Consider the following 27590-nt stretch of genomic DNA (forward strand, 5'->3'; position numbering starts at 1 on the left):
AAAGAAGCAATTAGAGGAATTGAAAAGCACATCATCAGAAACAGTGATGAATAGAGTTGTCCCAGAATAGAAGATGAAAATGAGGACCCACAAAATTAATGTCTTCAAAGTTCTTGATCCTGTGACGTTTAGTCTGATTTCAAAATCAGACTATTGAGTTGTATTTGGCTCCTGATTTGTAACTCTTGATTATTCTGAGTAAATATTGATATATCTAATGAGCATTATTTACAATGATTTCCTCCCCCATGTCACAAATGAGCCTGAAAGGACATATTTCAAGAAGCAAGGGAATGAAAATTTTATACATGTATTAGGAATGTTTAAGGTCACAACAGCAATCTAATAACACACACACACCTCTCATTGTACAACCATGCTAGGAAGACTGTGCTGTTCCAGTAGGTATCTGGGGCCCCTCCATCACCATCTGACCACAGGACCTCAGGCTGATACTGGTTCACTAACTCGTAGAGCTCGGGCAGCATCTTAGACAGTGGATATTGTTGTTTCTGGAATGAGCTGGATTCATCCTCAAGGAAGAGCGGATGAAACCATTCAAAAAGGGAATAGTACAGTCCAAAGCGCAGGTCAGTCCTGGTCCTAACGGCTACTGCAAGTTCCTTGACAATGTCCCTCTTCGGCCCCTCATCTACAGCATTCCAGTTCCACGAACGCTCTGAGCCCCACAAGGTGAAGCCTGAAACATTATATTAAAAAGCTTGTAAGCATATCAATTGTTTTAGTAAATTTCCACATATACAAACACCAAAACAAATTACATAGGGGGAATTCCCTGGCGGTCCAGTGCTTAGGACTCTGAGCTTTCACTGCCAAGGGCATGGGTTCGATCCCTGGTTGGGGAACTAAGATACCACGAGCTGCGCAGTGCAGCCAAAAAAAACAAAAAGAAAGCTTTCAAGTCACATAGGCAGTACACGTAATACATGAATCACTGTTTCCACAAACAACTGCTTTATGGCAGTTTTTTTCCATAGTATACATTTTGCTTTCATACAAGAAACAAATGAGAATTTAAACAAAGTAGAACCAAGATTTTTAAAAGCAACTCTCAGGGTTCCCCATAAAGTCTGTATAGTCTGATCTATCTCCTGTATTCTCCCTCTTAGACTATAAGCTCCTTGAGGGACAGCATCATGTCTGCAGTGTTCCCTGCTATATCCTCAGCCAATGGCTAGCACAGGGTCTAGCACAAAATCAGCAATCAACATTAGCGATCACAGCTAAGACAGGAACATCTTCCGTATCTACCATGCTAAACAATGACTATTACTGCTTACAGTGAAGATCCTGAGATGCACTCCTGCAGGATGCTTATTTGTCTTCTAAACCAAAAATTAAAGTATATTCCCTGGTTTTAGGATTATTTATTTTATTATAGTATGATTCTTAGAACACTGGTGTCCATGTATAGTAGTAAGTCTCCTTTACCCTCATTATTCATTTTATCAAGGTGGGGGTGGGGTACTAGTCCCCAGTAGTTCTGTACTTTGCAATGTACCCACCATTTGTAATCTCATCCTACTCTAAAATCATAAGCTTGGATGTCGTGCTTTAAATTACCTAAAAGTGAATTACCTACCAACTAAATAGGTAAGAAGAATGTCTGCCTTTACATAAGCACTTTGAAATAATTCATATTTTTAAAGGAATTTGCATTTAGATTGCTGGTTGTTCTATATAAAAACCATAAAAGCCCTATATAAACTGAAATACTTAAGAAATAATTTAAAAAGCCTCAAAATGTTTAGTTGGCACCTAGGAACATAAATACATTGTTGCTGTCCCACTAAAATCTAAAAGAATCTTTGAGAACAGACATAAGTAAGGTGCTTTGGTGCAACACTTTACTCTTGTAAATTAGGACAAGACTAAGATGGACACACTCTGGATTCATTTTGAAGAAACTTTTAAAAGAGCTCACACTGGTTCTAAAGATGTTTGTGGTAAGCTTCAAAGCATTGCTGATGATATTTAAAGTCTTATTAAAAATGTTTCAACTTGACAGACCCTAATGTCTGGTGGTGCTAAAACCACATGGGTATTCGGTTCAGTAGCACCACCAGAAGCTCACACAGTGGTCTTCCCGCCCAGCCAGGCTCAGCAGGGTCTCTCCCATAAGCATGAAAACTTCCAACAATATGAGTCCTAGAGAATTGATAAATGTGGGCTACATCATCTGTCCTCACAATGTGATTAAGATTGTTTTGTTTTGTTTTTAAATAAGCTCACTATGTAATACCTTGTGCCATACAGCTTGGAGAAGTTCCTAGGCATCAGGAAATCAACATGTTCACAAGCAAATACGCTTTATAAATATCCATCTCAGCCTGAGAAACATCTATAGGAGAAAATCATTAAGCCACTAGAATGTGGCCAATGGGAAAAATATTCTAAGATAATTCCTTATTTTGGGTTTTGGTTCTTCCCTTCTAATCCCCTACCCACCCCTGGGGAAAACAATGAGGCAAAATTTTTTATTCCAAGGCAAAGATGGTTATGCAAACAAATTGTCTAATTATTAACATGCTGTTGGAACAATAATAATTTGCTGATGCTTCCTTGATCTTATAGATACTGGAATGGTAATGGGTGGAATCTATCCTATTAGTGGAAGATCACTATGATGGTAATTTTATGTGTCAACGTGATTGGGCCACTGGGTGCCCAGATATTTGGTTAAACATCATTCGGGATATGTTCCTGGGTGTTTCTAGATGAAATTAACATTTGAATAGGTAGACTGAGTAAAGCAGATTGCCCTCCCCCAGTGGGTGGGCCTCATCTAATCCACTGAAGGCCTGCCTAAACAGAATAAGAGGCTGATTAAGAAAGAATTCTTTTCTCTGCATGTCTTTGAGCTGAGACATCAGTCTTCTCCTGCCTTTGCACTCATACTTGGACAGGAACCTAAATCATCCATTCTCCTGGTTCTCAGGCCTTTGGACTCAGACTGGAACAATACAACTGGCTCTCTTGGGTCTAGACTTCTCAGCCTCCATAGTTGCGTGAGTCAATTTCTTTCTATATATTGTACTGCTTATTAGTTCTGTTTCTCTGAAGAACCCTAATACAACCACTGTGTTTCCTTTACATATTCCTCCACCATCTCTGATATTTCTGGGCACCACTACAGCTCCATAATCCTGTTCCTTCCAGGTGACCTGCGTCATTTTCATCACTAGCAAACTGTCCTCAATTGGGCCATATAAGAGTTGGCCAAAAGCACAACCTTGTGTGTCGGTCATGATGCAAAACTACAGCAAAATAATCCCCTGGGTGCCTTCCCAGAATGCATTACAAAGGTGGAAAGAAAGGAAGAATGCAATTCCAAGTGTAAACTTTGACCTGCAACCCACTTCCCATTTCAAATAGCTTCAAATCAAATCTTGGATTACTTGGAATTTGTTAAATATGCATATAAAAAAATGTGATCAGTTTCCATTTTTTCTCTGTCATGTGGAGGGTATGACCTTTCTGCATACATAATGCTTCTTAAGTGGGTGGAACACATGGTCTCTTAAGCTGCAAGCACTTATGATTGCTCCTAAGAGAAAACTCTGATTTCCTGTGGATGACCTTGCTTTAGTTTCTTGGTCCAAAAGAACTACTTTACATTTCATAGCCACTGTGAGTTTTTGCAAATGTTGTACTTACCTTCATGATGTTTGGAAGTTAAGACAACATATTTGGCACCAGAAGCCTGTAAAATATCTGCCCACTGGTTTGCATCAAAAAATTTTGCTGTAAACAGTGGTCCAAAATCAGCATATGTGAAATCAGGAGGGTAATTATTTTTCATAAAGTCCACATAACTTGGTAACTTTTCCTTTTGCCAATACCACCTAAGGAGATGAAGGAAACAGCATATAAGCAGCATTCACATAAACATCTGAGATATAGTTATCCCTCAGTATCCATAGGGGATTAGTCCCAGGAGCCTCAGCAGATACCCAAATCTGTGGGTGCTCAAGTCCCTTATATAAAATGGCATAGTATTGGGTTGGCCAAAAGTTCGTTTGTTTTCTTCTGTAAGATGGCGCTAGTACCACTTGTCTTTAACTTCATTCAAAACAATTAGATTGTATTGTGACAGCTGTCATATCAGCGTGCATTTAAAAAAAAACTTATCAAAATTGGTGAATTTTTGTGTAGACATTTTAATATTAAAGATGGAGGAAAAAAAGCAACATGTTTGGTATATTATGTTTTATTATTTCAAGAAAGGTAAAAAAACGACTAAAACACAAAAAAAGATGTGTGCAGTGTATGGAGAAGGTGCTGTGAGTGATTGAATGTATCAAAAGTGGTTTTCGAAGTTTCATGCTGGAGATTTCTCACTGGACGATGATCCACTCTCAGGTAGACCAGTTGAAGTTGATAGTGATCAAATCGAGACATTAATTGAGAACAATCAACATTATACCACGCAGGAGATAGCTGACATACTCAAAATATCCAAATCAAGCATTGAAAATCATTTGCACTTGGTTATGTTCATCACTTTGATGTTTGGGTACCACATAAGTTAAGCGAAAAAAACCTTCTTGACCGTATTTCCGCATGCAATTCTCTACTTAAACATTAAGAAAATGTTCCGTTTTTAAAACAAATTGTGATGGGCAATGAAAAGTGGATACTGTACAATGATGTGGAATGGAAGAGATCGTGGGGCAAGCGAATTGAACCACCACCAACCACACCAAAGGCCAGTCTTCATCTGAAGAAGGTGATGTTGTATATATGGTAGGATTGGAAGGGAGTCCTCTATTATGAGCTCCTTCCAGAACACCAAACGATTAATTCTAACAAGTACTGCTCCCAATTAGACCAACTGAAAGCAGCACTCTACGAAAAGCATCTGGAATTAGTCAACAGAAAACGCATAATCTTCCATCAGGATAACTCAAGACTACACGTTTCTTTAATGACCAGGCAAAAACTGTTACAGCTTGGCTGGGAAGTTCTGATTCATCCGCCATATTCACCAGACATTGCATCTTCAGATTTCCATTTATTTCAGTCTTTACAAAATTCTCTTAATGGAAAAAATTTCGATTCCCTGGAAGACTGTAAAAGGCACCTGGAACAGTTCTTTGCTCAAAAAGATAAAAAGTTTTGGGAAGATGGAATTATGAAGTTGCCTGAAAAATGGCAGAAGGTAGTGGAACAAAACAGTGAATATGTTGTTCAATAAAGTTCTTGGTAAAAATGAAAAATGTGTCTTTTATTTTTACTTAAAAACTGAAGGAACTTTTTGGCCAGCCCAGTCAGCCAATCCAGTCAGCCCTCCATATCCACAGTTTCGGCATCTGTGGATTCAAGCAACCGTGGATGAAAATTTCCATCTGAGGTTGGTTGAATCCAGAGATGTGAAATCCTCGAATATAGAGGGCCAAGTGTATATTTATTGAAAAAAATCCACATAAAAGTGGACCAAATCTGTGTCGTTCAAGGGTCACCTGTAACTGCCCCAGCTCCCTTTCCTAAATCCCCCTTACTCACATATTACCAAGATTCTCTTCCTCACTTCCCCATTTAGTTTGACTTCACCTTAAAGAAAGCTTATGTAAACTTCCATAGTTTTCCATCTATCCCTCTGTGAACTCCACTCAGCTCATCAACCTGAACATTCTAGACAACACAGCCACCCATTTGCTCTTAATTCTTCACTTTTAAATTGCAACATGTAGTATCTTTACATAGTTAGTCCTTTGTAACATAAGTGATGAAGGCTTCAAAAGAAGAAAAAGCACATAAAGCGTAACACAAATGTATTATATTCACTAGCAGAGAACAAGTGGGGGAGGAGATGACAGTAAAATTAAGAAGATGCTGTTATTTTAATATATTGACTCAGCCTTCAAGGAGTCACTGGTTATATGCATGGTTTCTGAGTCACTGGTTATATGCATGGTTTCTGAGCAATGGGGCCTAAACTGCCTAAGCAAAGCTTCAGGAGGAAAACAACATCGAAAACATAATTTTTAGATAAACGTGGCAGTAATATTATGCTCATGAAATAGATGCAGGCCCCATCTCTGACCCATCTTCTACTCTTCCTTCCACCACTCCTTTCATAAGAGTGTTTCTAAGGGATGAGTAAATCCATAATCAGCATTACATCCCCAAAGATGATCAGGAAGTTCATCCCACTGAGAAGCCTTCACTGAAGGACATAATATGTCACAGGCACTATTCTTTACCTGCCCAAGAGTCAGATACATACTTTCCCAGTTTCCATCACACCTACCACATGGAAACCTGACCCAAGCTGGCCAATGGAACTTGAGGGGAAGCCAACTTGGGAGATTCTGGGAATGGTTTCCTCTCTAATAGAAAGAGATACAACTTGCCTTTGGACAAGGTTGTATGAAGTGATGCCTGTCCACCATCATGTGACCATGACAGGACAAGTCAACAGGCTGAGGATGACAGAAAGCTTAGGTCTTTGATTTCATCAATGAGCCAACTACCTCTAAATTTCTCATTATGTAGAGTAACAAACCCCTATTGTTAAACCTTTTATTTGGGTTTTCTATACCTTGAAGTGAAAGTATCCTAATTGATACATGATGCATTTTTACATTTTAAATCGAACTACAAAAGAGAAACTGGGACAGTCAGAAAGTTAAAAGATAAGAGATTCCTATTTTTTCCTAACACATCTAATTTGAACTTGCATTCTCTATTATAGTCTAGAGTCACTTCTCAAATTTCATACTAATAGAGATGAGAAGAGGCACCTACAGTAAACAGCCCATAATTTATATTTGGTTTCGAACTGCCATTAAGGACAGTCAGATATACCCATCTCTACTGTTGATGGCTCCAGGACAAATTGGGGTGGGGAGCAGAGATTTAGAGGGGACACAAAGGGAAACTATAGATAATTAAAGAATCTTCCACAGGGTTATTGCACTTCCAGACCATCAAAAATATACTCTGTTTTGTATGAGAATTATCTTTATTGTCCTAGGTCAAAACAATCAACTTTGTGTTCATTTGTAGAAAATAAAAAGTTAACCATTACAAAGAATAAGATGACTCAAAACTAGCTGTTTTGCACAGAGCACTAGTTTCAGTTAACAATCAAATCCTCTCCCAGCACCAAATGTATATTTACCTAATCTTCCCAGTTGAACAAAATGGCAAATTAAAGTATAATTTATTATATCTTAAGAGGAAAAAATCTGTTAATTGATGTACCTTGCTAATCTGAAACATTTCAAAACTAAACTCAAAATGCCTCACAGCACAAAACTTGCAAAGAAAGATTTATAACATCCTGAAGCAAATATATTTGGTAATACAAGTTATGGGAAGAAAGAGTCCCTTGGTTTTGAAGTTGATTCCAAAAGAGTATATGAATAGTACTCCATAGTTTATACAGTTCTTTTACATCAACTGGCCTAACTGAATAAGAAGAGTTACTGGTTGCAGAAAGTCTCTTTATAGAAAGTGGTACAATGTTTATAGTATAATGTTAATACAATATATAGTTTATACTCTGTATTGTATCTGCCAACTAGAAATTGTCACTTGCCATCTGGTTCTATAAGAATGAAGTCGCTAGCCACTGAAGTCACTGACCTTCATCACACCCTGGGAGGAGTTCAGGGTGGAGATCAGGAATGAGGCACTCTGTGCTCTGGGAAAAACTGGCAGAACAGCCCTTCAGATAATTAGATATTTTCAGGAGAAGATTTTATGAGCCCAAATTCTTGCATCTTCTCATATCTAGAAAAGCACTAAAATCATAAGGTAGAATCTGCTCCTCGTGACTAGCAGCACCCTTCTCGTGACTAGCGGTAACCTTCTTGTGACTAGCGGTAACCTTCTCGTGACTAGCAGCACCCTTCTCGTGACAAGCGGTAACCTTCTGCCAAAATGTGTGCTTGATTGCACGTATCCGCCTTCGCCAGAGTCACATATATACTGATCTCTCCCCCCAACCTCTTCAGAGCAGCTCCTCAGAGCTCTCTGAGAGGCTGTCTCCCAAGCTTCAGTCCTCATTTTGCCCCAAATAAAACTTAATTCACAACTCTCACATAGGGTATTTTTTTTCAGTTGATGTATCTAACATATATTGTATATATTAAATTTGTTGTACACTATGTATATAGTATAAAGCAGGTTTAAATACTCATTGTTTATTTTCTTATTTCACTAGGAATATATTATATATGTATACTATATATATACCATTTCTATCTTGAAGAACTTAAAATACCTGAGGTATTTAATCAGGAAAGTATGTGAGACACTGCAAAGTTGTAAGGGATTACATGCACATTTTTACATAGATCTCAAGGTAAAAGCTACAGAGCAATTTTTTGTGCAGCACTTTCCACATAGCAGTCTATTAATAATTGGGGTTTTTTAGGGTAAACATTCTAGAACTTTTTGTTTGTTTCTTGAGCCACACGTGGTAACATTTTAACATTAAAGAGCCAGTGAATGCCCAAAGGAACAGAAGTCTCACATACCCATGAATTTATGTTTAAACCATACTTCATGGCAGAACAACTAAAAATTGACAGGTAGCAGCAGAACAGCGACGGGACAAGGTGTCTGATTCTCTAAGGACAAGGACGGCAGTTTAGGCTCACGCTTCACAATATGACCCCACACAGTCGATTACTTTCCTGCTGTCTTAGTCATTCGGTGGCTACAGAGTGATAACTACAACTTGATAAGTGCAGCTATCAAGAAGCTGAGAAGCCAGTCACATCAGTTGTCTGACAACTCTTGCAGTCACACGGAAGAAAAATTCAGTGTTCACCCAGCACGAACCACTTACACAGTAAATTATTCATTTAACACCCGGAAATGCTAAACACCGCTAAAACAGCGAGAGGTGAAACTGACTAGGGGGGCAAAACAAACCGGCATAGGCTGGGATCTGGGTCGTGGCTGGAGGCCAGTGGGGTGCAAAGCGGGGTCAGAGGAGACGGAGGGAGGTGCACTCACCAGAACCATTCGCTCCCGAAACTGGGCACGGAGAACACGCCCCAGTGGATGAAGATGCCGAACTTGGCCTGGTCGAACCAGGCGGGCAGCTGGCGTGCATCCAGGGACTCCCAGGTGGGGTCGAAGCGCGCGGCGCCGCCAACTGGACCTGGCGGCGACAGCAGCAGCAGCAGCGAGAGTACGAGCCCAGGCAGTTTCGGGGACCTCATGGCCCCGCGCCCGCCGTCCTGCCCGCACGCCCGCGGCCTCCTGATCCCTCGTCCTTCCGGGTCCCTGGCTGAGTAAGAGCCGCCAAGGTCACCTGACCAAGCTGTCCTAGGAGAGAGGCACCCTCCTCTCTGGGATGGGAGTGGCCGCGGTCCCGGCGCCGGAACAGAACGACCACAGGAGGTCTGCATCGCTCACTTGCAAAACTAAGGACGCCAGTATTACCCCAAAGCCAGCCCTGAGGCTGCTCAGCTAAGCCTCCTAGTCAATCCGCTTGGGAGAGAAAAAACGAGTCTGGTTCAGGGACCTGTGGGAGCACCTCTCCCCTCAACCGCAGGACCCTTCTAGAAACTGCCAGAGGAGACGCTAGAGACCAGCCTGGGTGGAACCGTGGACCTGGATCCCAAGGCGGGAACCTCAGCCGGGTCGTCCAACCCCTCCCTGACCGGTGGCACCGAAAAACCCAGATCCTTCTCAGCCTCTGCATTTTACACCCCGCTCCCACTCCCCAGAGTCCTGGGTGTGTTTAGAACTGTGGCTGTCAACCTTGAGTCTGTATCAGGTGAAATTCCAGGAGTTTGCAATGCAGGTTGGAGCCCCAGAATTTGCGTGTCTAACCAAGTTCAAGGTGATGCTGATTTTGCTGGTCTGAACATCAAACTTTGAAAACCACTGCAGTAGAAAACAAAGTGATCTAAGACAGGTGAAACCAGTGAAACGAATGTTTTAAGAAATCTGCTGGTGGGACTTCCCTGATGGCGCAGTGGTTAAGAATCTGCCTGCCAACAAGCCCTAGCCTGGGAAGATCCCATATGCCGGGGAGCAACTAAGCCTGTGCGCCACAACTACTGAGCCCGCATGCCACAACTACTGAGCCCACGCACCTAGAGCCCATGCTCCGCAGCGAGATGCCACCGCAATGAAAAGCCACAATGAAGAGTAGCCCCTGCTCGCTGCAACTAGACAAAGACCGCACGCAGCAACAAAGACCCAACGCAGCCATAAATAAATAAATAAATGTTCCTTTAAAAAAACAATCTGCTGGTTTGGGAAAGAAGGCAGAAACTTGGAATGATTAATCAAGGTGAAACTGCACAGCTCAGATGGGCTTCAAAACCAGCCAAAGCTCAGATCGGGACTTGAACCCACTGTCTTTTAATTGAAATCGCACAGTAGGTTTCAGGACTTTCTGAAGCTCGGATTCTTTATGTCTCTGTGCAGCAGGAATTCAGCGAGAGGCAAAGTGATAGGTAAGAAGTTGTTTTATTTAGAGAGATACACTTTCCATAGACAGAATGCGGCCCATTTTAAAAGGCGAGAGCGGCCCTGGGAGAAACACACTCCACAGGCAAAGTGTGGGCCATCTCAGAAGGTGAAAGGCCCTGGAATATGGGGTGGTTAGTTTTTATTGGCTGGGTAATTTCATAGGCTAATGAGTGGGAGGATTATTCCAACTATTTGGGGGAGGGGCAGGGATTTCCAGGAACTTGGCCACCGTCCACTTTTTGGCCTTTTATGGTCAGCCTCGGAACTGTCATGGTGCCTGTGGGTGTGTCATTTAGTATATGATAATGTATTACAATGAGTGTATAATGAGGTTCAAGGTCCACTGGAAGTCGAATCTTCCGCCATCTTGGGCCCAACTGCGTCTAACCAGTTTTCGTCATATCCTCAAGGGCTATGTCATTTCTTTTAAAGGTTGTGCCCTGCCGCCTTCCCTCCTGTTTCAAAGGGAGGTCATCAAAAGCTCATTGTCTTCTCCTCTTAAATGCTTTCAGAGTAGAGCCAGAATCCCCACCTCCATCTGCTCCCATAGAAAACTGCCTCTCGTTTTACCATAGGCCAGTTCAAATGTCAGTGCCTCTGTGAAGCTTTCTGTCACCACCTTCCCTCCCAGACGTTTTACTCCCTCCTGTGTGTTCCCATTAATATCTCATTCCAATCACTAATATAGCAGTCCATGGATTATCTCGTAGCTAGGATACAGATCTCATTTCCCATGAGGCTGTGTGTGAGCATCCCAAGGACAGGAAGTGATCTGCCTTTCTGTAGTCCTGAATTTACGGCAGAGCCTGGCACGGAGCAGCACGTCTGTTGAAGTCCTTCAATGAATCAGGGTTCTAATTATTGAGTGTGTTCAAAAAACAAAATTCAGTGGAGTGAATTTGAGGATTGAATTGGCTTTATTCAACCACTCATAAAAGGGCAGCATCCTATCTAGCAAGTAGAAAGGCAATCCAAGGAGTTGTACAAAATAGAAGATTTTTATGGGCAAAAAGAGGGTGGGACAAGGAAGTTCAAAGAGTGGATTATTTCAGGTAAGGTCACCTTTCCTTAAGGGAATGCAGGCGGTCTAGGGCAGATTACCTCCCTAGTGTAGACCAGGAAGTTTCAGACGGACTGATTTAAAATTCCACTCCTGGGAGAGGCTGAAACTACAGTGAGTTAGGTATTAAGTCTTGGTGGGGTTTAGCACAATTGACTCCATTTGGGACTGCTTGTATCCTTTTAACAAGTATTATTAAAGTATTAAAGAAGGAAATGACGCTAAGTAGCTGTTGCCCTCATTCTCCTGTCTCTGCAAAGACGTGGGAGTGGCAGCAGCCACTTGTCACCCCAGGTATAAGGACATTTACCCTCTCGATGCAGTGTCAGTGGCTTCCCAGAACTACAGCTCCGCCATAAGGGCCCCCAGTCTTTCCAGGCTGTGGGTCTCCTGGAAGAGAGGGATCTGAGAATCCACTGAACATCATTACCTATCACAGTAGCCCCAGTTAGTGATAAAGTGGGGTGACAATTTTTATGATCCAGTCTTTGATCCTAGAATGATCCAGTACCTCAGTGGCCCCTGAACCTCCAGGGCATATTTGGAAAAAAAAAAAAATGGCCCTTTAGTCACTGTGCCTTGATGTCCCTTGAAACCGACAATTGTATAATCAGCATAAAAGACATTTTTCACAGTGACAATGAGACTGTGAACTCTCAGAGGGACAGTAGACATAGCCATGGTGAGAAGGCAGTAGTGGGGCCCTGTCTTCTCATCAAGCATCCTTTGCACGTGTGAACCTCACCTTTTGAAAGTTTCCATCTTCCAAACCAATTTCTTTTATCATGTAATAAGTTATTTACATTTCCATGTATTTCAGTTAAAGAGTGCTAATCAGACCTTCTGATCTGCATAAATGCCACTGGGTCATTTATCATTTCACTTGAAGGCAAAGAACATTTTTACAACCTTATCAGAAAAGTACAATTTCTGTAGGATATACTGAAAACAGACGAAAGGCCTTCCTTAGTGCCCTGAGGACACATAAGAATCCTAGAATGCCAGGTGGGGAATCGTTGATAAAGAATTTGGAATGAATAAGAAATAGATTTGTCTGGAAATGAAGAGATTTGTTCAAAATATACTTGTTAAATGACTAAAAGGATGAAATCTATGAAACATTTTAGAACACGGGCGCTGATGGAGAGCTGGTGCTTCCCACTTTCTGTGATAATGCTTTACAGAGCTGCAGTCTTCACACTTAAAGCTACTGCTAATTGAGCAATAGAACCACACCACCCTAAGGCTTAAACTATGTAATTAAAGGTTTTGATAGAGGATCCAGATATCTGAGAAACAATAGATCTCCAAGTGTGCTTGGCTCATCTTGGGGAACCTTGGGCCCCAGTGGGCAACACGGTCAAGGAGCCCCGAACCCATCCTATTTGTCTGAGGTCACCTGGAGGTGCCAGGTGAAGAAATTAGAAAGATAAAGTAGTTGTCCCTTGCAGCAACGGGTGGGCCTCAGTGTGGAGCCACCAGGGCCGGCAGCCACACGTTGGGCAGCTGCAGCTACACGGGGTGCTTACCATGGTCACTGCTCCTGATCTCCCAGTGGGACAGGGCAGCCCAGCCAGGCTTGGTCAATTTCTGTTGCTGCCGGAGGATGCAGTCACGCTGTTGATGTCCTCCGGGATGTAGAGAGCTGCCGAGGGTGGAGCTGATATCTGAGTGAGGCTCTCGAGGACACATTCTGGATCTCCATATGGGAGTTGGATGGCTGCCACCAGCCAGTCTCAGCAGTTCCCAGAATTCCGCTGAAGTGGACAATGGGAGAATGAAACATTCGCCTCACGGGTGACATCACTATACAGCCGCCCTCTGGAAACGCAGAAGAAAAGTGTTCAAAACAAACCAAACCCATGCCGTTCTTTATATGGTAAGTAAACCAGCTTCAGGGTAGAGAGAGCATATGACGTGGGCAAATAAAATCCTGCCTTTTTCTGGCCTGGGGGCGGGGAGCAGAAGGAGGAATGAAGGGAAGAGGCCAAGGGGCTCAGAGGAGGCAGGGGAGCAGCATAGCTCAGAGTCTGAGAGGACAGATTCTGCAGCTGGGCCACCAGGATGCTCGTTCTGGCTCCACCCTTGACTCGAGAGCTCTGTGATCCTGAGGGAGTCATTCAACCTTCCTGTGCCTCAGTTTCCACACCTATTAGATGTGAATGATAATAGTATATCTTCCTCATAGGGTTCTGAGAATTAAACCACGCAAAGCACATATTAAGCTTCATCTAAGTACAGACTATTATTATTGTATGTGTCAGATAAATAAGGGGTGACTAAGGGAAGGGGCATTTCTCTCCCGATTCCCACTTAGGACTTGAGAGGAAGCCTCTTAGGCTGACAGGCAAATTTAAGTAGATGGAGCCTTGTTAGACAGAAGGAGAGGCTGCTTGTAGATTTCCTGGGTGACCTTGATACTCCAGTGATACAGACAGGACCCAGAGGTAGCAGAGAACCTAACAGGGAATCTGGCTCCAGTGGTTCCCTGGGGCATCTGTGCCAAGGATTTGGGGCTCACAGTCATATCTCAGAGGACTCCAGCATACCACTGAGAGCTGAGGTGGGCTGACAGAGACCAGATCATGAATTATAGCAGCTTCAGGCTTCATCTGGGAACATCAACAGGACAAATACTGGCACCCGAAGACCAGAAGGGGCAGGGATGCCATGTTTCTTCCCAGCACCTGGAGAACAACAGCTAAGCCTGCCACCTTAGGGAGAAGCAGGGAATGGAGAAGCATCTGAGATACTGAGCTTTTTTACCCAAAGGGGAGCCTAAATATTTGCTAAAGAGGCTAATTTATGGGATTTGTCTACCTGTAATCCAGATTGAACAATCAATTTTGCTCACCAACCAACTGGTGGGGGGCTGGGGCGGTGGGGGCAATTGGGTGGTCTGCAAGGCAAGCAGGTTGACTACTAACAAAACAAAGGAGCCACATTTTCTCTGGATGAGAGTGGGTGGCCCAGGTAATTTTATGACCCTGATACACAGCCGAGCATCAGAATGTGTGATCCACTTGCCTTCTATTTCTCTCCTTCTCAATGTCTTCACTGAAAACTTAATGATCTAATTAGTGTCTGTGCATGGAGGCCCAATTCAGGAAGAAGAGGTCTCTGTCATATATCAAGTCTCCTTTCCTGTGGCCTTTCTGGCTGTGGGGATCAGAGCAGAGGGTGGAGTTTCCACAGCCCTGGTTAGGTGAGAGGTAAGGGACCACATCCTCAGAGGAAGAGGAAGCAGAAAAAAAGAAAAGGAGGGCTTCCCTCGTGGCGCAGTGGTTGAGAGTCCGCCTGCCGATGCAGGGGACGCAGGTTCGTGCCCCGGTCCGGGAGGATCCCACATGCCGCGGAGAGGCTGGGCCCGTGAGCCATGGCCGCTTGGCCTGCACGTCCAGAGCCTGTGCTCCACAACGGGAGAGGCCACAGCAGTGAGAGGCCCGCGTACCGCAAAAAAAAAAAAAAAAAAAAAAAAGAAAAGGAACTAACAGAAAACTGAAAAAGGACTGGGCAAAAAGGAGAAAGGAGACATTAAAGAAAAAAAAACTTAAGAGCACAGAGCTCTTAAAAAATAAAATAAATAAAGCAGCAGATATAAAGAGTGCCTGAAATTGGAATCAAAAGGAACTACAATGCAAAGAGAAGTGGACGACGTGCAAGAATAATGAGTGACAAGAAGGAAGAGAGGGATAAGGTAGAGGCACCCAAAAGCATTGCTAAAGAAGCAAAGCAATGTGGGAAACACAGGGGAGCATCCAGGAGGTGAAGGATGCTGAAAGCTAAGAGGAGGTTAAGAGTGCTTTACCATTGTAAAGCAATTATACCCCAATAAAGATGTTAAAAAAAAAAAAAAAGAGTGCTTTAGAGGAAGCCAGCCAGGGTAGAAGAAAGTGAACAAAGGGGAGATGGGAAAAGAGGTGAGTGTGGGCAGGAAACCTGTGGGTGAGGAGGTGTGGGAGGGCTGAGGAAGCAGTGGGAGAGAGAGGACGGCAGGGAGCAGAGTCCTCTCTGCAGCCCGGCTCTAGGGGAGCACATGTGCTTTCAGAGGGTAAACCCAGAATAGCAAGATCACCTACTGCCAGGGCTGTGCTTTCTCAAGGAGCTGCCTGCCCTTACCAGAAACCATTCAGATGGTGCACAAAAGTTGTGACACAGCCATGGTGGCATTTTTGTTCTCATTTCTTCTAACTGAAGAGTGAAGGCTCTGGTGCAGTGTCAGGCTGAGAACTGCCGGGCTGCACTCTGACTTTCCTGGACACTGTTGCCTTCAAGGGCCCCTTCCTCCTCGGTAAAAATAAATAAGCAAACAAACAAATAAAGCATATATTTTATGACTATGCTGGGGTAAAGGCAAATATATTCATATTATATATTAAAATATTTTTCTTTAACCTAAAAGCTCTTTTTTTTGCCCCTTCAGATTTTAGAAGACATTAAAACATTTCTGTGGGTCTCTACAAGTATTATGGGCCTGGGCCCTGTGCCTGCTACACCGATAGATAAGTCAGCCCTGGAGAACATAGAGACAGAGGATAAGAAGCACTAAAAATATACAAAGATATTAGATGAAATATTGATGTTCATGTGAGCCAGGGTAAGTGCATTAGAATAGCAATGGCTGAACGTGCCAGTCATCGCAGGGAGTGGGAGTTTTAAGGTTTGGTAAATGCTGTTTAGCACTTACTATATGCTGGGCATTCTTCTAAATATTTAAAGATACATATATGGATATTTATCTACTTATCGGTCGATCTGTATACCTACATACAGTTTCATTAAATCCTCATAAGGCACTTTTATTATCCCCATTCTACAGATGAGGGTAAGAGGCACAGAGAGGCTAAATAACTTGCCTAAATTGCCTAGGGCCCATGTTTTTGACCCTCATGCTAAACTGAGGAGAGCTACCTGGACTCTGGTTATTATATCAATGAAACACTCTTTCATTCATTTGGTCATTACTCCTTTATTTCATTAGGTCAATATATATTTAGTTAGCCCTGACTTTGGGCCAGGCACTGAGCTGGGCCCGGCAGACGCAATGGCAAGAAAACAGACCCAGTTCTTTCCCTCGTATGGCTTTCCCTCTAGTGGGAAATATGGACATTAAACAAATGACCCAAATATAATATTGCAAACTGGGGTACATGCTATGAAATAAAGACTACTATGAAAGCATATGGCAGGGGACCCCAATCTAGTCTGGTGGTCAGAGAAGGCTTCCCTGGAGAATTAAAATTTGAACTGAGGTCTCTCAAGTATGAGTAAGTTAATTAGGTAGACAGACAGTGGGAGCAAAGGTATTTCAGACAGAGGCCAACAGCATGGGTCAGGTGCCCAGGATATAAAGCCAGCCCATAAGAAGCTTCCAAAACTCTGTTGCCCTCAAGAACCAGAGTCCAGTGTGAAGAGAGAAGGAATCCACAGAGGTGAGCAATGATGAGGTGCTGCTGCGAGAGAGATGTGTGGAGCATTTGAGTGGTGGGAGGGAAGGCACTGGGGTGAGGGTATTCTAAGCAATAATCTAAGGGCAAGACCTGTAAGGAAGACTCAAGAAGCCTCAAGCAATTTTCACAAGAGGTAGGCATAGGATCTTATCCATGTTAGAGCCCTGAGGCCTATTCACTGCAGTAGCTGAAGACACTAAGAAGGTCAAGAGTAAGTCCTGCAGACAGAGTCTGACGAAGAAGAAATTGCTGCAATCTTCTGACAAGATGATCAGAGCCCCGTGTGAGGCTACAGAGGTGAGACCTGTATCGCTATCAAAGATTCTATCCTGACACACTGGTCAAAATAGAGAAGGTAGTGCGTGCAGTGGTGAGGTGGTAGCTCATCTGAAGAGATGCCATGCCCGACAGATTGGCATAGTATTATCTGTAGAGTCTCTTATCGAGGAATAAAGATGGCGGCGTGTGTAATACACATGACTGCAATCCCTGGAAGCTCTCTAGATGGGGACCACATCCCAGTTCCCTTCACAACACAGTCTCTTCATCCATAAATATTGATACCTTGGGAACTTACCAGAAAGAATGTCATTCATTCTGTAAAGATCAGTAAAACCCACATTATCTGACCACAAAACTGCTCAAAGGTTCATTCCAAAATGTAAAATACTCCCTCGAATATCCGTATAAGATTTATTCTCTATATTTTATGTGTTTTCCCAATTTTCTTCACAGGAAATTTAAAATTTAATCCATGTAGCTACTCATTGACAAGGGAAATGGAATTATAAAAATGGAACGTTCAGGGGCTTCCCTGGTGGCACAGTGGTTGAGAGTCCGCCTGCCTATGCAGGGGACACGGGTTCGTACCCCAGTCCGGGAAGATCCCACATGCCGCAGAGCGGCTGGGCCCGTGAGCCATGGCCGCTGAGCCTGCGCGTCCGGAGCCTGTGCTCCGCAACGGGAGAGGCCACAACAGTGAGAGGCCCGCGTACCGCAAAAAAAAAAAAGGAACATTCATTACAGTTTTCCAGAAACTATCAATACTATGAAATCTTGCTTATTTTTGAAGGTAAGAGCCATGGCTAAATCCTTTTATATCAGCTACTGAGCAGCATAATAAATGAGAAACTCACAGGGCTGCCTTACTTTTGTCCACAATGTTGAAACTTGTTCTCACATGTCTGGATTCATCCTCAGCATAACAGGATTTTTTTCACTTACTCTTTTTTTTTTTCCCTTAAGTGCAGGATTGGATCCTGTCTTTATTTAAAATTTTGTTCATAGTGTTTTGCTTGTTTGTATTAATTCTGCCTCAATACCCCCTTATCTTCTTGACAGAAAGCTTATTATCTCCCTCTTTCCACATGAGCTGTTGTAGGCACTCACGCTATCCAAAAAGACATAAGTCCAGCTTCCACATTCCAGTGGGGAGACCACTGTTGTTGGACTGCCCACTACTGCCCTGCTTCTTGCTACTTCCTGTACTGGTTATGAAATTTGTTGTGAACTGCCCTACAGAGTTAAACGATTCTATCGATAATTCCGTGCTGTGGCATGTTTGGGGCTGGCCCCTTGGGTTCTTCAAGAGAGGATGCTCCCACATGCTTTACTTCCACACATAGCCATCTTCCTGAGTGCCCAGGCTGATGGTGCCTGGGTTCTCATGATGGTCACCTGTCCATGGCTAGCTCATTGAATTCACACGCATGACCATCTCTTGCATGCCTAGAACACCTGTACATAGGTTCTCAGAGTGGTAGGTCTTTGTAGTCAGCTGTTTCAGTTTACATCATGTGGTGGGCCAAGTAACAGCCCCACAAGGATGTTCACTCCCAATCCTCAGAACCTGTGAATATGTTACAAGAGATGGCAAAGGGGAATTTAGACTGCAGATGGAATTAAGGTCGCTAATACGCTGATCTTGAAATAAGAAGATTAGGGACTGGTGGTCCAGTGGTTGACTCCCCACTTCCACTGCAGGAGGCACGGAGTTGATCCCTGGCCTGGGAACTAAGGTCCCGCATGTCATGTGGCATGACCAAAAAAAAAAGAAGAGAAAAAGAAATAAGTAGATTAGCTGGGATTATTTGGGTGAGCCCAGTGTAACCACAAAGGTCCTTAAATGGGGAAGAGGGACGCAGGAGAGTCAGAACCAGAGGGATGACATCATGAGAAAGGCTTGACTGGTCACCGATAGCTTCGAAGGTGGATGAGAGTCAGGAGCCAGAGAATGCTCACAGCCTCTAGAAGCTGAAAAATGAAAGAAAATGGATTCTTCCCTAGAGCTTCCAGAAGGAACACAGCTCCGCTAACACTTTGACTTTAGCTCACTGAGACCCATTTTGGACTCTGACCTCCAGAACTGTAAGATAAGAGATTTGTGTTGTTTTCAGCCACTAAGTTTGTGCTAATTTGTTACAGCAGCAATAGGAAACTAATCACACATGGGGCCTCCCTAAATTCCCAGGGTACTGGTACGTGGGTTTTCAAGGTAGTAACTCTCCATGGTCCCTTCTTTTGGCTTGTACGTTGTAGCTATCTCCCAGAGGGCCTAGGAGTCCATGTCTGGATTTTCAAAATGATAGGTCTTTATGGTTAGCAATTTTGGCTCACCTGAGTGGCCATCTCTCTCCTTGCCTAGATGCCCTCCTCCCTGGGTTCAGTCCCTTCAGTTCACACACACGGCCATCTCCAGAATCCTGGGGGCCACTGCATCATGACTAGTTCTGGAGTCTGAGCCCTTATGGATTTGGAACATCTGTTCTGCTTTCCTTCCCAGGGAATAAGAACTCAGTGCCAGGAATAGGAAAACTTTTCCTTGTAAACCCTCAAAACACAAATGGTCTAACTAACCCTCTCTGACCACGGATATTAGAGCTACTCACTAATTTCCTGAAGGAAGATTATCTTCAGTGCTTCCAGGGGACCAATGGCTCCATAAGGGAGGCTACCTTCAGGAGAGCCAAGTTTCTTTACCTTTCAAGGGGCCACATCTACCTTTGTAGAAGTGGGGGTAATTCTAGAAAATGCCAACAAATTCGTAACGACAAAAACGCAAATCAGTGGTTGCCCAGGGTTGTGGACAAAGGGAGGAATGGACTGCAAAAAAGCAGGAGGGATCTTCTGGGGGTGATGGAAATTGTCAGTATCTTGATTGTGGCAGTTTCACTGGTGTGTCCATCTGTCAAAATTCATCAAATCATACATTTAAATGGGTACAGTGTATTATATGTAAATTAAACTTCAGTGAAGTTGTTTTTGTTTTTGTTTCTGTTTTTAAAGGGAAAAGGAGTACTGCCCAAAGGAAAATCAAGAGACTATTTTTTAAAAAATTGTCCACAACACATAGAATAAGGTTGAGGAGGACTTTTTTTTCCCCCTGAACTCGGCCAAACTAAATATTGGGCTGGCCAAAAAATTTATTCGTGTTTTCCATAATATCTTATGGAAAAACCCAAACGAACTTCTTGGCTATCCCAATACATAGTGTTGCTAGTGTGTTTTCTGCATGAAGTTTAAAATTTTGCTTTCTTTTCTGTTACCATCTTTGGTAGATAGGAATAATATCCTGCCACAATATATGCTTTAAAAAAAATTGGAAGGGTGATTCCTATGATAATTATTAATATCTCTATCAAATCAAAAGACAGCTTCATACTTAAGAGTGAAATTCTAGAGATATTCTCATTAGATTAAGAGGAAAAAACCCTGATATTTATTATCACCAAAGTTACTGGAAATTCTGGCTAAAAAAAAACATAACAAGCCTAAATAAGAGTTTTATTATTAGCAAGGAGGAGAAAACATCCCCACGCCCTTTTCTTTCCTCCTTTACTCACTCCATCCCTCCCTTCTTTTTTTAGACAGTATTATTATAGACCCCCAAAACCCAAGAGAGAATCAACTAAAAACTCTTAGAGCTAAAAAGAGTTTAGTAGGTACCAGGTTACAGAGATACATAAATCAATAGCTTTCCTGTATACACAGCAACTGGCTTGAAAAAGAAGACTATTCCATTAACAATAGCAACCCCTCCAAAAAATGTGAGATAGAAACTGAAAGGTAAACAATGAACTGGGCAAATACATTTTCTACAAATGTGAAAAAAATTATACTCTTCTTGGTCTGTAAAGCGCTCATACAAATCAATAAGGCTAAAACTCCTGCAGATAAACAGAGAAAGTGCATGAACAACCATTTCACAAACAGGAAATGCAAATGACCAATAAAGATATCAAACAGGTGATTGAATTACCATTTTAAAATACTAATTATAATAACAAACGCTTACCATTTTCTTTCTTGTCAATTTAGAAAATGTTTTTTTTTTAATTTTATGGCCAACGCTGGCAAAGTATGATGGGTACTCTCAAACACTGCAGGAAGGGTATAAATTGATACCATCTTCTGAACCATAATGTAAATTGGATACAATACTTCTGGAAGGCAATTTACTTTTTACTTTGTTTCTTAATTGTTTTGCATTATGGTTTTTAATTTTTATGAAGTCAAACATTGATTTTTTTTCTTTGTGATTTCTTCCATTACTTTCATTTCTAAACAGTGCTTTTCTATCTCGTGTTTTCTTCTAAATTTTTACCGTTTGTGTGTGTGGTTTTTTTTTTCAACATTTACCTTTTTAATCTGTCTTTATTTAGTGTATTAGTGAATGTGCCAAAGGAAGATTTAAAAAGTAGTTTTCAAATACTTTGGAAGTTTTCCAAACACTGTTCATTGGCTAATTCCCATTGATTCCCATGTGATGGTACCTTTATGATAGACTAAGATTTAGGTGTATTGGGGACTTTTTAGGATTCCACATTACGTTCCATTGGCCTGGGATGGGTAGGGGTATGCAGTTGGAGCATTGGTTCTGGAGCCAGACTACCTCCGAGTTTTGGACTTGGGACATTTTACTTACTCTTTCTGTGCTTTTGTTCTTCATCCTTAAAATAGTGCTACTGAGTCCCCATCTTATAGGTTTTTTCGTGAGGATTAAATGTGTTACACATCCAAAGTACTTACAGGGATGCCTGGTGCATTTTACCTGTTAAATAAGTCTTAACAACTCTTAATACACGAGCACCAAATTATTTTAATTATTATAGCTTTGTCTCATTTAAAAAATATTGAACGAAACAAGTCTTCCTCATTTCTGTCCCTTAAAAAAAAAAACAGCTAATTTTACCACTTATTTTCAAGCCAAAAATCTTGCAGTGAGCCCTGGTTCACTGCTTTTCTCAACCCTCCCGCCCCCTCAACCCATCAGTACTTGCATTAAAAAAAAAATGCAGAATTTTTTTTTTAATGTAATTCAGGTCATGTCATTCTCCTGCTTAAAACCTTTCACTGACTTCATTCCACATGAATTAGTGGAGGGTCTGGACCTCCCTTCCCTCTCTGGGTCACCTTTACCACCGCCTACCCCCCTACCCTCCCATCCTAGACAACTTGCTCGTTACATACCAGCCTCCTTGGCTTCCTTTCTGTGGCTTATTCTTCCAGCAGAGTTTTCACATCTGCTGGTCCCTCAGCCTGTAATGGCACCCTCTGTGCTCTTGGTACCTTGGATGCCTCATCTTTCAGGTCTGTACAAAGGTCCCATCTTCAGAAAGGCCTTCCCTGATCATCCTAGCTAATGGAGCCTTTCTTCCAGCTGTTTCCTATCAGATCACCCGATTAATTTTCTACAAAGTATTACAACTGTGAGCAATGACCTTGTTTGTGGGTTTACTTTTTTCAGCCTCCCCTGCTGCACTCCCTGTTCCTCCATGAGCTCACTGGAGCTTGCCCCCTCACTCCAGCAGACCCAGCCTTCAGAACAAATCCTGGGATGGATCTAACACATCCTGATAGAATGTAACAGAAAACTTGTTGAGAAGTTACATTATCTTATTTCTCTGCAGGACAGTCTGATCCAGGAATAAAGGTAATTTTTATCTTCTCCTCCCCCTTCTGGAAGTTCAAGCTTAAAAACAAACAAAAATCGCGAAGTCCAAAGACAACCCCTAAACTGACCTCTGGTTTTTGTTGTTATTGTTGTTTGTTTTGGTTGTTTCGGATTTTCCACCTCCCACTCCCACCACCGTGCAACTGGAGGTGCATCAAGAAGGGACAAAAGAGAACTTTGTCTCCCTTCCAGAAGGGTGGGCCTTTGCTTCCTGGGAGCCATATAATAGCATTTTAACATTTAAAAAATGTTTCTGTATGTGAGTACGAGGCTTCCAGACCAGAGAAATTTCTAAGCACAGAGCAACCTCTAAGCAGGTCTGTTTGCTGAAAGTCTTGGCCATTCAAGAGAATTAGGCTGGATTGTCCCAAAAGGGAAGGAAAGATTTTTTTTTCTTGAGGTATAATTTACACACAATAAATTTCCCTCTTCTTGGCATACAATTCTATGCCTTTTGACAAATAACGGTTGTTTACTCACCACCACAGGCAAGACATAGAAGAGTTCCATCAGCCAAAAAAAGTCATCCCCACTCTCTGCTCCCAGCAACCGGCAACTATTGCTCTGTTTTCGATCCCCCATAGTTTTGCTTTTCCCAGAATGTCACTGAAGTGGAACAATAATGTACAAAAGCCATTTGAGTTTGGCTGCTTTTCCTTAGCAGAATGCTTTTGAGATTCTTCCATGATGTATGTACTAGCAGTTCATACATTTGTATTGCTAAGTAGTATTCCATTGTATGGATGTACTTATTAGGGTTGTTTTCGGTTTTGGGAGATTGTGAATAAAGCCACTATGAACACTTGCCTTCAGGTTTTTGCATGAGCATAAGTTTTCATTTCCTTTGGACAAATACCTGTGAATGGGATTGCTGAGGCACAGGGTAAATGTACATTTCACTTTATAAAAACCGTCAAACTAGATTCCAAAGTGGCTGTGCACTTTTGCATTCCCATCAACGACTGGTTTTAGTTGAGGGTTCAGTTAAGAAGGATGTAATCCCCAGGTGTGCTGGACACTTCCACCCCCACTGGGAATGGGGTTGAGAGTTTTGACAGCTGAGTGATGGGGACCTTAGCACCTTCTCTGACAGTCTCTAAGGAATCAGGACATGGAAGGGATGGCTTCTGTAGGGACTGGGTGTCCTGGACACAACATGCAGGTGCCTTGGAAGTCTAGGTGAAAGAAGCTATAGCTGACCTTGGACTAAGAATTAGGACAGTCCCTTCCTATCTTCCTAAATGCAAAAGTACTAAAGTTCTTGTTTGATACAAGGAGAAGGAAGGAATCCTGAAAAATGTCTTTTGGGTAACCTTTGTGGATGGAGCTGAGTTGGGTATGATTTACGGAGATAAAGAAATATAGAGACTTCTCTGGTGGCGCAGTGGATAAGACTCTGCTCTCCCAGTGCGGGGTCTCAGGTTCGATCCCTGGTCGGGGAACTAGATCCCTGCATGCCGCAACTAAGACTTCACATTCCACAACTAAGGAGCCCTCCTGCCGCAGCTGAGACCCAGTGCAAATAAGTAAATAAATGTTTTAAAAAAAAGAAATATAATGCATATCCCCAATGTCTTAGAGCATTGAGTTCCCAGAATATGCCAGTCATTATGCTCAGCACCTTATATATGTTTTTCAATCCTTAAAAACAACCAACAAATTAAGTATATGCATCACTTAGGTATCCAAATTGAAGCAAAAGATAATGTCTGTGATCATGTTACTATTATGCTTAAATCTTTTGACAACCCTCTCTGTTTCACAACCCACCACTTCCCCACTCCCTTCCGAGTCCAGCCAGACTCACCTCCCTACTCCTCTCTACTGTTTCCTACCCTGGGCCTCACACATGGTATTCCCATTGCCTGGCAGCTTTCCCTGCCTCTTCCTCTTTTTCATCCCCACTCACTTTTATGGCTCGCTTGTGTTTTCTCCATTGAAGTTTTCCCTGATTCATCCAAAAAGGGTCAATGATTTCCTCTGCTGTATCTCTGCTGTACTTTGTGCACCTCTGTCTCCTAGGCTGTTAGTCTGAGATTAGAGAAATTCCTTTATCTCTGTGTGTGTAGCACAGAGCCTAGGCACCTTAGGACAGAGTGGCTGTATTTAGAGGGAGAAGAAGGAAGGAAGGAAGGAAGAGAGGGAGGGAGAAAGGAAGGAGTATGCAACCTAGTACCTTAAAGAGAAATGGTAGTTTGGGTTCAAAACTATGAACCAGCTTTGGCCTCTCATAAAACAATTTTATCTTCAATTTTAAATGAATCCAAATAAAAATTTTCATAGAACCATCAAATCCCAGACCAGAATAAACCTTAGAGGTCATCAAAACTGGTTTCCTCTTTCTTGTTTTTTTGTTTTGTTTTGTTTTTTAATGTGACCTTAATGCAGACCTACTGTCACTATATTATGGTCCTTTGCCCTCGTTTCCTTTGTTACCAACTCTCTTTATTATCTGATTCCTTGCCTTTCTGTTATTTCATTTTGACTGTGTATCATCCATTCTGATCTCTGCTACTTCTTTTTTTTTAAATAAATTTATTTATTTTAATTATTTTTTGGCTGCATTGGATCTTCGTTGCTGTGCGCGGGCTTTCTCTAGTTGCAGTGAGCGGGGGCTACTCTTCCTTGGGCTTCTCATTGCAGTGGCTTCTCTAGTTGTGGAGCACGGGGTCTAGGCGTGTGGGCTTCAGTAGCTGTGGCTCGTGGGCTCTAGTGCAGGCTCAGTAGTTGTGGCGCACGGGCTTAGTCGGTCTGCGGCATGTGGGATCTTCCTGGACCAGGGCTTGAACCCGTGATCCCTGCATTGGCAGGTGGATTCTTAACCACTGCGCCACCAGGGAAGCCCCTCTTCTTTTCTGATATTACTTTGGTCACCTTTTCTTTCATTCGTAGAGATTTTATCTACCTGTATTAAGGAAACAATACTGTCCATAAAAGACACTAATTTCTAATGCCATGTATTTTGGAATAGTATTTCCTAAGAAAACACGTATACTGTATTTGTGTGTGTGTTTTACATATAAAGTCTGATCAATGGAACTTTGTGTCTGTGTGGGGGGATGGGAAGACACCAAAATAAAATTGCAGTTATGATAATAATGCACGTGCTTCTGCTGAAAGCAGGGTGTACTAAGCATTAATGGGCAGACCCAACTAGTCAATACATTTTCATTTATGTCTTTTATAATCTTACATAAATCATAATTTTTTAAAAATGGTAAAACAAAGATATTATAATTTTGGTGTGTTAAATCACTGTTACAACACTCTGTAATTAAAAGTAATTCCTTTTTCATCTTCAGTTTTTATTTCTAAGCTTTCAGAAATGATATTTAACGAAAAGAGCAGAACAAACAAATAAACTAATAACACTGACAAACATTTTGCTTTGAAAAATTGAATGTTTTGCCGCTCTTTTTATCAGTCTGTCAAATAGCTACATTTATTAAGTGCTGGGCAGAATATTGTCCTAGGTGCTGAGGAACATTGCTAAGGAAATTGAAATCTTATACCAGGGGTGAGATAAGATCAACAAAACTGGAAATAAACAAAACCCCCAATAAATATGATATGTCATCATTTTAGGATTGCAGATACATAACGGCATTTGAAAAGTGAATCCTAATCCACTTCTTGTCCACTTTTCAGGCTCAAAAATTAGCTACTTCCCGTGGACTTCCTGTTCTCCAGCTATTACAGAGTCCTGAGGAGCCCCACTTGCTCAAGCTTCTGTGTCCTTCAGATGCCCTCCTGCATCCGGGGTGCCTGTGCATCTCAGGTGCCCCTTCCTCTGGGAAGCCGTCCCTGATCCTCTCCCTCAGACAGGTTAGGTCCTGCTCCTCTGGGTTTCCATAGCACCTTCCATGAATTGCCAGGGAAGGACTTGTTAATGTCTCCCTGCCCAAATAGCCTTCATTAACTGATTCATTCATCCAACACACAGTGGTGCTGGGAGAACACAACCCAGTCTAGGTACTTTCTGCCCTGAGGCAGCTCACAGGGAGAGGGAGAGATAGACTAGCACCCCAACATCTGCAATCCTGTGTGAAAAGGGACGTAACAGAGATATACAGGGCACGTTATGGCACTGCTCAGGAAGGGCCCTTGCCTGGCTCCAAGGTCAGGGAGGCATCAGGACAACTTCGTGGATGGGGAGACACTTGACCTGAGGCTCGAAGGATGAGTGGTGGTCGGTGAGTTGGGCAAAGTTAGAGAAGGTGGAGGATGATGCTTCAGGCAGAGGAAATGGGGATGCAAAGCTACCATTAGAAGAGGAACAGAGAACTACAAATAGGTCTGGACACTAGAGAGCAGGGTGTGTCTAACAGTGGCAGGATGTAGAAGCCCTGATACGCCATGCTAGGGCGCATGTGCCTGAACATGTGGCATGGATAGTTGTTTTGAAGGGATGTAAACGGGGGAGCAGCAAAGTCTTGTGAGTATTTTGGAAATATCACTCTAGGAATGAGAAAGGGAGCTCAGTGGAAGAAAGTGAGCGTAGAGGCAGAGTCCCTTCCTTTAAGGGGAAATGGAAGATGAAGGTTCAAGCTAAGGACGTGGCAGTGAGAGCAGAGTGGAAACCCATTCTGGAGGTATTTATTTTAGATGGAGAATAGAACAGATTCACGGAGGAGGAAGCATTCAGCTCTGGGAACATTGA

The 27590-nt window shown here is 42.5% G+C and overlaps 1 protein-coding gene across 8 annotated transcripts in view; it reads right to left on the reverse strand.

Annotated features, from left to right (window-relative positions):
- The window catches only part of FUCA2 (alpha-L-fucosidase 2), a 57657-nt gene extending 48235 nt beyond the window's left edge, over positions 1-9422 (reverse strand). For all 8 annotated transcript variants that reach the window (XR_004038757.2, XR_009558754.2, XR_004038758.2 and 5 more), the window contains exons 1-3: positions 8995-9422; positions 3679-3866; positions 361-700 (exon numbers count right to left, since the gene is read on the reverse strand). Coding sequence is in view for 3 of the 8 variants with exons in the window: in XM_030853296.2 (XP_030709156.1) it covers positions 361-700; positions 3679-3866; positions 8995-9392 (926 nt within the window). In the remaining 5 variants the exon portion in view is untranslated. The remainder of the gene's footprint in view (positions 1-360; positions 701-3678; positions 3867-8994) is intronic.
- Between the last annotated feature and the right edge of the window lie 18168 nt (positions 9423-27590).

This window comes from Globicephala melas, chromosome 14 (assembly GCF_963455315.2).
Source record: "Globicephala melas chromosome 14, mGloMel1.2, whole genome shotgun sequence".
Lineage (NCBI taxonomy): Eukaryota > Metazoa > Chordata > Mammalia > Artiodactyla > Delphinidae > Globicephala > Globicephala melas.